The sequence below is a fragment of the Geospiza fortis genome, unplaced genomic scaffold (assembly GCF_000277835.1).
Source record: "Geospiza fortis unplaced genomic scaffold, GeoFor_1.0 scaffold237, whole genome shotgun sequence".
In the NCBI taxonomy this organism is placed as follows: domain Eukaryota; kingdom Metazoa; phylum Chordata; class Aves; order Passeriformes; family Thraupidae; genus Geospiza; species Geospiza fortis.
Genome location: NW_005054319.1, coordinates 6,098,968 through 6,111,402, shown reverse-complemented (window position 1 = coordinate 6,111,402; position 12,435 = coordinate 6,098,968). Strand labels below are relative to the sequence as shown.

Genomic DNA, 12,435 nt, shown 5'->3' with positions numbered 1-12,435 from the left:
GAGGTGCCCCGGGCCTCCGAGCGGTGCTCACGCGGCTTCCCCTCCCCGCAGGCGCCGTGACCATGCTGGGAGCGGACGAGTTCATCAGCTCCCCGCCCAGGAAGACGGTGCGGTTCGGGGGGACCCTGACCGAGATCCTGCTTAAGTACGAAAAGGTGACTGCGGCTTCTCGGGGGCCTGCGCCGCGTCCGGGCTGCTGTTCCTGGGGTCGTTCCGTGAGAAGTCTCGTTTGGCCTTACGCAAGACCGTGCCTGAAGGCTTAGGGAAAAAAAATTATGATGGCTGAGCGTTTTAGGCTTGTGCCAGGCGGTATTGCTGTGGGAGCGAAAAGATTTCCCCCGTGAGTCAACCTGAGTGGCCGAGTGAATGTAAAGCCTGACTTATGTGCACAGGGATCCAGCTGTGTCTGCAGGAGAGCAGCTGAAAATGAGCCAGCAGCCTCGGCTGTCTTCTGGACAGCACCCTGTTACTGCTGCTTCAGCTTTCCTGAGCTGGCTGTCTTGTATTCTTGATAGACCTGTTCAGTAGTTGGTTGTTCAGATACATTGATGAAATTGATAGTTTTTACTGAAGAGAAAAAAGAAAGTAATTTATTTTTTTTTGTTTCCCCTGCTAGGGTGACACCACAGATTTTGAGTTGTTAAAACATCAGCTGTCAGATCCAGACATAAAGGTAAGACTTTGATAGTCAGGGGTCTGATGATTTAAAGTTCGTCTGTCTTAAGTGTAATCACCAGACAAGGCATTCTGGTGCTTACATAAATCCTTTGTTTTAAGTTGTATTTAACATCTTTTTTTTCTTTGCAGAAACCATCAGAATTAAAACCCTAAATGGGAAAAAAAGTCTATTTATACATATATGTATATGCAGGATCTTTATAAATTGTGTCTCATGCTTACTGACTCTGCTGTACCCTTTGAGTCTGTCTTTGTTCCAGATACCATCTTTATAGGTCACTGACGCTTGATTATAGAGTCACTTCTGTAGATCTGTGGTTTCTGACTTTCATAGCATTAAAGTTGCATTGAATTTTACCTTCTGTTCTCCCTAAATCTGGTTTCATTAGTCGCTAACATACATATGCATTTAGTAGTTATACCCAGAAGTATTGTTTCACAGCTCTTCTGTGTAGCTACACGTACCTGCCACATTTGCTGTTTCAAGACTTGAATGTCCCTTCTGCTTAAACTACAGCAAAAGAGAAAAGAAAATGATGATGGAATACCATTTCTTTTAAGTTCTGTGTGAGGGAGGTTTCATGCCTTGCTCAGTCTGATTGAAGCCTTCATGGCAGGCTGTTGGTTTAGGAAGTTGGCATGAATGTGTTCTGCATTCATTCATTCCATTGGTGAGGACACAAACTGAAATTCCTTTCATGTTAGTGTGAAAACAATTTCTATTTACAGTCTTAATCTTTGACTTCTAAGGATTTTGCTATTTTCTGCTAATAGGTAGTACTGTTTATTGAAATAGTTACCTATTTTTTCTGCTTATTTTAAGGATGCCCAGCTCATTAATTGGCTGCATGAATTTCGAGCTTCTGTTGCGTATTTGACCAAAGAGCTTGGACAACTGGTCAACATTTTGCTGGTAAGTATCTGTTTGCTACGTGGGAAGATTAAGAGTTTAGTACTCAAAACATCCTTCTTTGACATCTTGATCTTTGCTTACTTTTAGAAGCTGCCATGGTTGAGGAGGAGCCGAGAGGTAGTGGAAGAATATCTGGGATTTCTTGGCAACCTTGTGTCAGCACAAACTGTCCACCTCAGGCCCTGCCTCCGGATGATCGTGGCACAGTTTGTCCCTCGTAAGTTACTGCTCTCTTACTCGGCTTTGTTTGCTCATCAAAATCCCTAGACAGAGAAGTTCTGTATAAATACAGTCCATAACACAATTAATTATTGGGTTATTCATTTTTTTCATGTTGATTGTCATACAGACAGTTTTCTGTACCTAGATTTTAGAAGACATATTCTAGGTGCTAATACAGATCCTGTTCTGAAGATGTCTTGGAAATGAATGAACTGTATAATATTTTTACTACTAAAAAATCAAAAGCTGAAGTGTGAGGATCATGTCAGATGTTCTCAAGAACCTCCTGGTTCTGTAAATAAAACAGTCTTTAAGAAAGTCTTGTGGCTAATTTTGATGTTTTAGTCCCGATGGAGACTGTTGTTCAGTGTGTTTGCTATTGAATGTAACGTATAAGATTTGTACAATTTTGTTATAATAATTAATTTTTTTTGCTAGCTCGAATAACCATCAGAGAAGATGATGTGGATATTTCAGATTCTGATGATGATGATGAAAGTGAGTATAAAGGATATAGATATATGTGCTGCTGTAGTGCCTTACTAAAAAAGTATCCAGTGCACGTTGCTCCTTTTTTACAAAATTAATTGAGCTGAGTTCAAGTAAACAATGAAGAAACATCCTTAAATTCCCAAGTCAAAGACTTTCTTGTACTTGAATCAATGATGTGCTGACCCACTCCTTATTACTTTGAAACTATTCCTGTTGGTGCAGTATCTGTAGGAACAGAATGCATAGGGAAACATTCCTAGCCCTAGATTGTTTCAAAGCCACAGAAAAGTTAGGGGTTCTTTGGTTTCTATTTTATTTACCTCAATGTACACCCCTGCAAAAGAACATTTTGGCAAATGCAGTTTCCTTGGGAATCTTTCCATTGTGTAGTTGATATGAACTGTTTTTACTGGTTGCTGATTTAGTTTTCTGTAACCAAGTGCATAAGAATTCTTTTTTCTTTCTCTAGACATTTCTGCAAACTTTGATACATGCCACAGAGCATTGCAAACTGTTGCCAGATACGTTCCTTCGTAAGTACAGAATCCCTTGGGCTTGTGTGCCCTTTTCTTGCAGATTTCAAGCTTGGGAGCTGATGATTTTTTTCCTCTCTTAATTGGAAGTATAACACTTCATTTCATTGCATGGTTTTTCCCAGTATTCACTAACTGATAGAATGCTTTATATAAGCATGAAGTTTTTACCAGGCATCAGCAGCTGAAAATCCTGTTAACAGAAATGGGAAGTAGGAAAAGTGTTGATAGTGGCTTCTGTATTCTATATTCTATAGTGGTATTTGAGGTGGCTTGTAACAAGTACATCGTGAAAGTTTGCCACTTATTATCTGTCCTGTGATCCTTGCCAAACCACATTTTATACAATTGCTTACCTTAAAATAAAGTTCCTGTGAAATAAGCTTGTTCCAGTACATCTTTAGAGTGCTGGAGTTCAATATTTGCAAAACTATAACTTTTAGGTCTGATTTTTGGTTTTTAATTAATTATAGGACACCACAGTTTCTCATGCCGATACTTGTGGAATTCTTTCCTTTCATTAATAAATCAGAAAGAACTCTGGTAAGAGCTGTGATTATTTTTGTTGATTTGTTCATCTATTTATCTAAATGTATAAATGTTCTGTACAGTATTACAACTGATTTGATGGCAGTCCATGCAGATTTTTGAAGAATATTGTTACATGTATGATAATTATATATATGTAATTATGTCTATAATAATCATGTAGAGAGTCATGTCTGTTTAGTGTAAGGCTGTCCAAGTGTTCTGAGTTCCTTGTGCACAAGCATTGTGCTCATCTTTAATGACATCACCATATATTGTTTTCCACTGGATTGTTTTCTTAATCAGTGCACACCATGGACCTCCTTGATGAGGAGTCTCAGGTTGTCTCGTTTGTTAGTTAATACATTAACTTACTCTTGATTGAACACAATCAGTTTAAATCTATTTCTGGGTCTTTAGGTAACAAATTAAGAAACTTGTTTTCAAGAAGTCCTTTGCAGAAATTTGACTTTCTGTTAACACTGTTATTGATACCAGTTAATTTTGTGTTATAGGAATGTTATGTCCATAACCTGCTGCGAGTTACTGTGTATCTTCCAACTCTGAGGCTTCAGATTCTGGAGCTTATTATTGAAAAGCTGCTGAAGTTGGATGTAAGTTTATTCTGTGTTATCTTTTATGGAAGGTTTGCATTAAAATACACAGAGTAGGAAATATGCTTCATTTTTAGACTCTACAAAAAATGCTCTTGTGATCATGGGTATAAACCCAGCCAAATTTACACTTCATTACCAGGGTAAAGATGTTCCCACACCTGAGGGTAACTGTATGGTGTGTGCTGTTGGACCCTGCCTGAGTCTCTTCCAGAATCCAAATAACTGTCTTGTGGTGATCAGTGCTAACGTGAATGTGCTTCCCTTTGTGTGTTCCATTGGTTGTGTCACTTCTTTGAAGTAAAAGGATCTCTTTGAAGTAAGAAGTCCTAAAAAAAGGCAGGAGGGCTAGCACTGTAAATGATCATGGCTTTTTGCCTCACTGTGTAACAGTCTGGGCAGAGCAAATGCTGGGGAGGTAAAGTTTCAGAAAGTTTGGAGTGTTCATTCATGTATGGCACATCATTCCTTTTTAAAATGTTTATTTAGTTCAGGACAGAATCTAGTCAAGAACTTACTCATGTGGTCATGCCTTTCATATAAATAGTAAAAAACCTGATTTCATATTATTGTCATGGTTTTATAGAAATTAATTTCTTTTTTGCAACTGTAGGTTAGCACTCCACAGCAAGATATTGAAGATGCTGAAGAAACTGCTAATAACAGTGCTAGTGAGGAAAAATCTACAGAGGAGGGACTTTTTGACATGGTTGGTTATCTTGTTCTGTTAAATTTTTTTTAGTAAAATTATCACTTCTGAAGTGGCAATGAACTAAGTGTAGAAATTCATTATTAGTTTGTTGTTACTGCACTGCACACTGCTCTTGAAACCTGAACAGCTGCCAAATGATTAATGTGTTCTCAGGTATTGACTTTATTCATGTAAACACCCAGTACTACATCCAGCAAATCAATTTCATTATGTAAAAACACAAGCAGCTGTGCAATATAGCTAGTTAAAGAATTCATGATACTTGGCTTAGTGTGCAAAAATTTGCTTATACTGTATAATGAGATACTGCTTGTTAAAAAAAAAAAGATGAAACTTTAGCATATTGCTGAAAGATAAATTTAGCTTGACTTTTCCTGTAATTACTGTCTCTGTGATTTGTGTATTTAAAAGCTGCATGTGCCATTTTATCTACCAGGAGGAAGATGAAGACAGAAAAGGCAGCAAAGCTGTCTCTCCCAATATTGAGAGAATGGCCCATCCTCTTGCAGAGCGCCTGGACATCCTGATGACCATCCTGTTCTCATACATTAGAGATGTTTGCCATGTGGATGGTGAGAACACTTGCTCTGTAACCAAGTTTGTTGTTTTGTTAACAAGTATGAAACACTTAAGAGGAGTTCTGTCTCTCTGTACTGTGAGATTGGCAGAGTTCTGCTCTTTAGCAGGCTGTAGTTCACATTCCTGCCTCTGCCCAGGTGCTGGGAGAGGTACAGCGAGGACTTCAGAGGTTTAGTCTTCACTTGGAGACATTCTGATTCCATTAACATGGTACTGTATCCAAACTGTAGTAGGGTATAAATGTTTTTATCATTTGCTCTACTTGAGTGTTAGAATTATGGATCCTTTCAACATCACAAGGATTGGAAGAAGATCAAAACAACCAGACACATCAGTCAATTGCCTTTGTTACAGGGGAAAGAAGAATAAAGAAATATCTTTCATTGTTAGGTACTAAGGGTTTGAATTCTTCAGATTTATATATTTAAAACAATATTCAGAAACCATTATGCTGTATCTTCTCCACCTAAGTCAGGGGATTTATTTGTCTTTTTTTTTTTTTTGCTCTTCTAAGCTAACACATTATTGCAAAGTTTGCATGTCTAGCAGCTTTATATATGTGCACACTCACACAGAGAGATTCTTCATTTACACCACCTTAGAAAGCAGTAGAATTGTACACCTGGATTTTTGGATGTCAGATAAACTGAGAAGTCAGGCTGACAGTTTTTCTTTACATAGACTTACCACTTCTGCAGCATGAGGGCAGGAAAAAAAACCCTGAAATGTTTCATTTTGTTCTGTTTCTTTGTTGTGTAGGCAAGCTCGACATCAGCAACACAAAGGATTTGTATCGGGATCTGGTTTCTGTTTTTGACAAGCTCATTTTACCAACCCATGCTTCGTGTCATGTACAGTATTTCATGTTTTACATCTGTAGCTTTAAATTGGTGAGTAAAAACTGGTTTTAAAATGCAGTGTCCTCTGTCATTTTGTCATTTCTGCATCTTTGTTTTGTTTTTTTTTTACAAAACAGTTTTCTCTGCTGTAATTCTACTCTCAAGATAGCAAGTACATTAGTATCTTCACTTTCTTTTCCTTCTCTGTTACTCCTTTCTTTTTCTTTATGATTGCTCTTCCCATGTTGTTCATGAGCCACTTACAGATGGAATCTTAGCAAGTGTGAAGGAGCAAACTTGGTTAAAACTGATCTCTTTGACAAGAATCAGTTGGACTCTTGCACCCAGGACATGGGATGTAAATTTCTTCGGCATCCCAAAACTATTGCAGAGATGCTGTCTGTTAGCTCTTTGATTTGAAAATTGTGTCTGCTGCTATTTGTTCCTCCACCCCTCCATTGTCCCATCTCTCTCAACAAACTGTTCTTTCTTTTACAACTGAGTATAGAAAAAGACACAGAAATGAGTGCTCTTCCATCATGTGTTCATGTGGTTATTTACTGCAGTTAGAGGTAGATTTTTGTAATGGTTTGGTTATGGAAATTATGGGAATTGAGTATTAGGAATCTCTTACTTAAATGGTGTCATCTCACAATGTCTGTGTATCTTTTTTTCCAGGGGCTGGCTGAAGCATTTTTAGACCATCTTTGGAAGAAACTGCAGGATCCAAACAATCCTTCAGTAATCAGGCAGACTGCTGGGAGTTATATTGGCAGCTTCTTGGCAAGAGCTAAATTTATTCCCGTTGTGTAAGTTGTTTTCATACATGAGCAGAACCAAACAATTCATGCTATTGTGGAGCTTAAGTAGAGAATTGGTATTCTATTCCCACTGCTTTGTCAGTAAACCTGAATCAAGAGTCTTGTTTGTCCTTTCAACAATACTGGTTCAGTATTGTCTTGAAGCTTCCAGGAAAACACATGCAGGATGCAGACTGATGGTTGCTGAGGTTCATGACTTGCTGTTCAGGGCTTCACTAACCAAGAGGTGCTGAGCAGGGGTAGGTTGTGCTGACTTCAGGCAGCCATGGATTCCCAGTATCTGATGTTTTCAGTACCCAGTGTTAGGCACTTTCTGCAGGCTTTGGAACAGGGAGGTTATTTGTTCTACTATTTTGATAGAGAATGGTTAAAATGTCTTCCTTTTTATGTACACATCCTATATTTTTGTGCTGTTCAGACTGGGTGTGGTGACTTTTACATTGGAGTTAGTTGGATGTTGGAATACCTGGTGGACATGGGAGGCATTGCTCTGTATTACCTGTAACCAAGGATTCTGGTTGTTTATTGTGTGTTCGTGGATTCATCTCTTCTGGCATCCCTTCCTTTCACTGTTTGGGGTTTTCAGTGCTGATTGATTCATTTTATGCTGAGATAAAGGAGAAAGCTTGTAACAGAATCATTCTTTTACAAAGAGATTTTCTTACTGATGTTCTTACAACTGCTGAGATTCTTGAATATTTGTTGAATATCTTTTCTACACCATTTCAGGTGTTATTTTTACACTTCTTTTTTCTTCCTGCACTACAGTACAGTAAAAGCATGTCTGGATCTTCTGGTGAACTGGCTGCATAAATACATTGACAATCAGGATAAAGGAGCTAATGCCTACTGTGATGTAGCTCTCCATGGGCCATTCTATTCCACGTGTCAGGCAGTGTTTTATACACTTATTTTCCGTCATAAACAACTTTTGGATGGAAATTTAAGGAAAGGTGAGTATATTAGGTTTGAAAGGATTCATTAGAAGTTTTACTGTTACTATGTTTTATAGTGGTCAGTTCAGTCAAGTATCTGATGGCAAGGTTGTGTTGTTGTGCTCTAAATAAAATAACATGGCTTGTACACATGTTGGGGCCAGACCTCCACTGTGAGAGTGCCCCAGGATGTGCTTCTGTGGTGGTGTTGCAGGGTGCATGCATGTCACACTGGAAATTCTTAGCAACTAAGTTCAGTCTATATGATATCTAATTTATATTTGCTAATTGTTCTTATTTTGAAGGTCTGTCATATCTGCAGAGTTTAAATTTTGAGCGCATTGTCATGTGTCAGCTGAACCCCCTGAAGATTTGTATCCCTTCTGTTGTCAACTTGTTTGCTGCCATTACCAGGTACCTGCTCATTTACTTCAGTAAAGCCTGGTACAGGTTTTGTGTGTATCTAAAACCAGCACAGGGTTTTGTTAGGCACAGTCTTGAATATGACCTGAGACAAAACACTGTCCATATTCCAGGTGGGATAAGTTTATTCCTAGGTCAATTTCTATGGAATCCTGCAGTCCTATGAAATGGATTGCTCTGTGTTGGAGCCAGTGTGGTTGTACTTGGAATAAAGTTTATAGGAGCTTAGAGGAAGAGAACAGACTCCTTACCTTGTGGCTGTCTTGCAAACTCCTAATATCAGCTGGAAAATGGAAGATAGAAGTGATATTCGTTCAAAAATAACTTTGTGTTTTCATACCATCCATCTGAAAATCTTGCTCTGGGTGTGCTGGAAGTGCTTATCTTTTCTTTATTCCATTTTTTAAAGGAAATACCAGTTGGTGTTCTGCTACACAATTATTGAGAGGAACAACAGGCAGTTCATCCCTGTTGTGCGGAGCGGCACTGGGGGCGACCTTGTGCAGACCTGCACCAACCCCCTCGACAGCTTCTTCCCCTTTGACCCCTACATACTCAAAAGGTAGAACTGAAAAGTGAACAACTCCTTTGTGCCTTCTAGAAAATTATAAATACAACCTGTAGCAAACTGTCAGTGTTTCTGCTGTTCACTTTCCTCCCTGATCCTTTGCACCTTTCATATTCTGCATTTTAACCTGATTTTCATAGGTTTAAATTAAAATGCACCCCTCCTGTGAATACAATAACTCATTCTGTGCTTTGCTTCCTCTCTCAGATCAAAGAAGACCATTGATCCTATGTATCAGTTCTGGGAAGAGCTGAGTGCTGAAGATCTTGAGGATCTGAAGAAACCCATTAAAAAGGTAATCTTCCCTGATCCAAACACAGTTCAGCTATCAGCTGCATTTATTGCAGAATATTTTTTAAAGTAGATAAGAGTACACTATACATTTAGGGGAAACTGAGACTGAAATTTGGAAGCTTTAGAAATGGATCCATTCTTGCCTTGGAAGCACTTTTCCCTCTCCTGCAGCACAGGAGCCATCTGAAAGCTTTATGAATGTGCTCAGAAAATGGACATGATTATGTCAGTGGGAAATCTACCCTGTAGATGTCATTCAGTTCCCATATTTCATAATCAGAGTACATCTAATTCTCTTATCATTCCAACTGGTTGTGGCAATCACAGTGTAAATCCAGGGCTCTACTTGACAGTAGATTTGACACTATCTTCCTACTCTCGCTGATCCTTTTAAATTTTTGCAGGGTACTTCTGAAGATGAAGATGATGACTTTTTGAAAGGAGAAACTCCTCAAAATGATGGTGTGGTTGAAATTGCACCAAATTCTTATGAGTCCAACACACGGAGCCCTGTGAGCAGCATTGGCTCCCCTGCAGACTGTTACGTGCCATACCCACTGTGACATGGGCAACCAGAAGGGAAAGTGTGGAATAGGTTGAAAATTGTGTGCAATGTTTTGCTTTGGAAAGAGACTTGAGCTCAGCTTTCCAAACTGGCAAATGTTTAAGTAACTACATTTAAGAGAAATTACTGTTTCTTAGTCATCAGATTTCTACAAATATGTTAAAGTTATATGTTGCTAGAAAAGCTTAGAGAATAAATAGGGTGATATTTTACAAATTTCACATTGAAATGGTTTTTATGACTTAGAAGGAATTTTTTTTTAAAGTTTTTTCGAGCTCTTCAAAACTTCATTTACTAATGTTTCTCTACAAGGTTTTATATATCAAGGGTGAAATTCTGGTGTTTCTTCCTGCAGATTTGTGTGGAGGCCAGAATTCCACTGTCAGTGTTCCAACTCTGATGACTCTTCTGGAGCTGGTTTCACAGTAATGGTGTAGTCTCTTGTCCTAGGGTGCCATTTTTTGGCATCCAGTGTGGGGCTTGAGAAAGTGGAAAAAAACTGTCCTGATTGCATTTGGGTTTCACTTACTCTGTACTGGGATAAAGCAGTCAGTAGCCACGTTGCTTGAAGCTGCTTTCTAGAGGGACCCCTTTGGAAGTTTCCTCCTAAATTTGCCCTAAACCAGGAGTTCTCTCAATAGGCAGGGCATGAATCTGTCTGGCAGTGGTTCTTCCACACACATCTCTTCAGCTTTTCCTATCAGTAGAACCATGCTTGGTAAAGCCACTTGCTAGTGGGAAGTGTGCTCAGGCAGAAAGCATTATCCCTCCTGAAATCTGTAGCTGACACACACCTTTCCCAGCTAGGAAAGTTCAGACATGTGAAAGTGATGGTTGCTGGAAGTGTTGAAAATGAGGGAGTAACTGAATGTATTATTTGTAGATAGTTTTCTTGGGGTGCTTGTGAAGCACTCCAAGACAGGTATTTATTTGCCAGATTTGAAGTTTATATGTGAATGCTGAAAAGAGAAAAAAAAAAAATCTTCCCTTGTGGAAAGGATGTGCTGGTGTCAGTGGTGTCCTGGTGTTGTCCGTGTGTCTGTCAGTCAGTGTAGAGTTTCTCTACAGAGGTTTCTTGTCTTCTTTTCATGGTTGCTGGCTTTTAGATTTGAGTAAGAATATAAACAATGAGAAAAAAATAAATGTTACTCGTATAACATTTAGTTGAAAATTTTATGTATTTAAGACTAAACTCCATTTGCCCTTCTTTAGAACTTGGAGGCTTTCAAGACAACATTTTTATTTGGAGCCAATAAAGTTTGATGCAAACAGTGCAATTCTTAACATCCTGGAGAAAACCACATGTCTGTATGTAACTGAAGTGCCCTCTGTGGAGCCTGACTTCTCAAAATTGGGGTGTTCATTCTGACAGATTGCAGAAATGAGTTTTGAGTGCAAAATTGTATAAACTGAGAAGTTTTGGTTTTAACTGTAGTCCTCTTTATTGTCAGTCCTGAGTAATAAACAATAGATTTCCATCTGAAATAATTGCATTTTCTCCTGGCACGGAAGAACCCTCAGATCAACAGCAGGGAAAACATCCTTTGAAAGATGCCCTTCAGACACTACTTCCAAAATAAAGCTGTGTAAATCTTGCCCAGTTGTAATACTAGTTATGTGATTCAGGAGCTTCCACGTATCATGAAAAGCAGAAAAAAAAAAGCTGTAAGTGTAATGTGCAGACATTGAACGGTCTGTATTGAAGTTACACAGTTTTGTTTAAGTGTTCTGGAGCCTTTGCTGTGACAGCTCTGGTTTTCTCCATGTAATGACAGGCATGTGTGCTGGCAGGTGCTGGTGCCTTGCTAAAGAGACTTCGTAAATAGCAACAGCTGTGAGAAGAATGTTCATCCTGAGGTGCAATTTTGTCTCACATGAGAAATACAATGTATCTTCTGAAGAAAGCATTTATTCTATCATAGAATCATAAAGTCATAGAATGGCCTGGGTTGGAATGGACCTTAAAGATCACCTAGTTCCAACCACCCTGTCACTAGCAGAGTCACCTTCTACCAGACCAGTTTGCACAGAGCCCGGTGCAGCCTGGCCTGGAACACTTCCAGGGATGGTTTATTTCTGTGAAGGTGGATGGAAAGGCCGAGCTGGGGTCCTGGGCAGTTACTGTCGCTGGGCTGTGGGCAGTTCGGGTGCCTGGCTCCACATTCCCTGCAGGGTGAATTAACTCTGCTGCACTATCGTTATGTCTTGTAGTATCTTCCACAGACAACTAGAGGGAAAAAACCCTGATCTTTGAAGAAAAACGGTTGTCTTTGGGGTTGTCTGAAAATCCAACTTGTGGGTGCTGGGCCACAGGATGGCGGTGTGGGGATCGGCCTCTTCTCCCAGGCACCCAGTGGCAGAAAAAGGGGATGTAACCTTAAACTGTGTCAGGGGAGGTTTGTGTTGGGCGTTGGGAATGATTTCTTCACAGAGAGGGTGGAATGAGACATTGGAATGGGCTGTCCATTGGATGGTGGAGTCACCATCCCTGGAGGCAGTTAATGCCAGGCTTGACATGGTCCTCAGTGCCATGGTACAGTGACAGTAGTGTTCGGATAGAGGTTGGATTCCATGATCTCAGAGGTGTTTTCCAACCTTAATAATTCCGTGATTTGTAAATTTGTGGCTTTATAACTGTTCATTATTTCATACCACAACTTAAGGATGCCCCGCAGCGGCCGGGGAATCTCTGCAGTGTAGCCGTGTTAAAGTCGTCAGA

General features: G+C 39.5%; 1 protein-coding gene across 1 annotated transcript; it reads left to right on the top strand.

Moving 5' to 3' along the window:
• The first annotated feature begins 6 nt into the window (after positions 1-6).
• On the top strand, positions 7-11,311 carry RRN3 (RRN3 homolog, RNA polymerase I transcription factor). Its single transcript, XM_005420412.3, has 17 exons — positions 7-155; positions 617-673; positions 1,502-1,591; positions 1,679-1,808; positions 2,252-2,311; positions 2,775-2,838; positions 3,312-3,381; positions 3,882-3,980; positions 4,594-4,689; positions 5,129-5,264; positions 6,031-6,161; positions 6,789-6,919; positions 7,700-7,884; positions 8,172-8,280; positions 8,699-8,851; positions 9,065-9,152; positions 9,556-11,311. The coding sequence occupies exons 1-17, from the start codon at positions 63-65 to the stop codon at positions 9,712-9,714; spliced, it is 1,851 nt and encodes a 616-aa protein (XP_005420469.1). The 5' UTR covers positions 7-62; the 3' UTR covers positions 9,715-11,311.
• Positions 11,312-12,435: the final 1,124 nt, after the last annotated feature.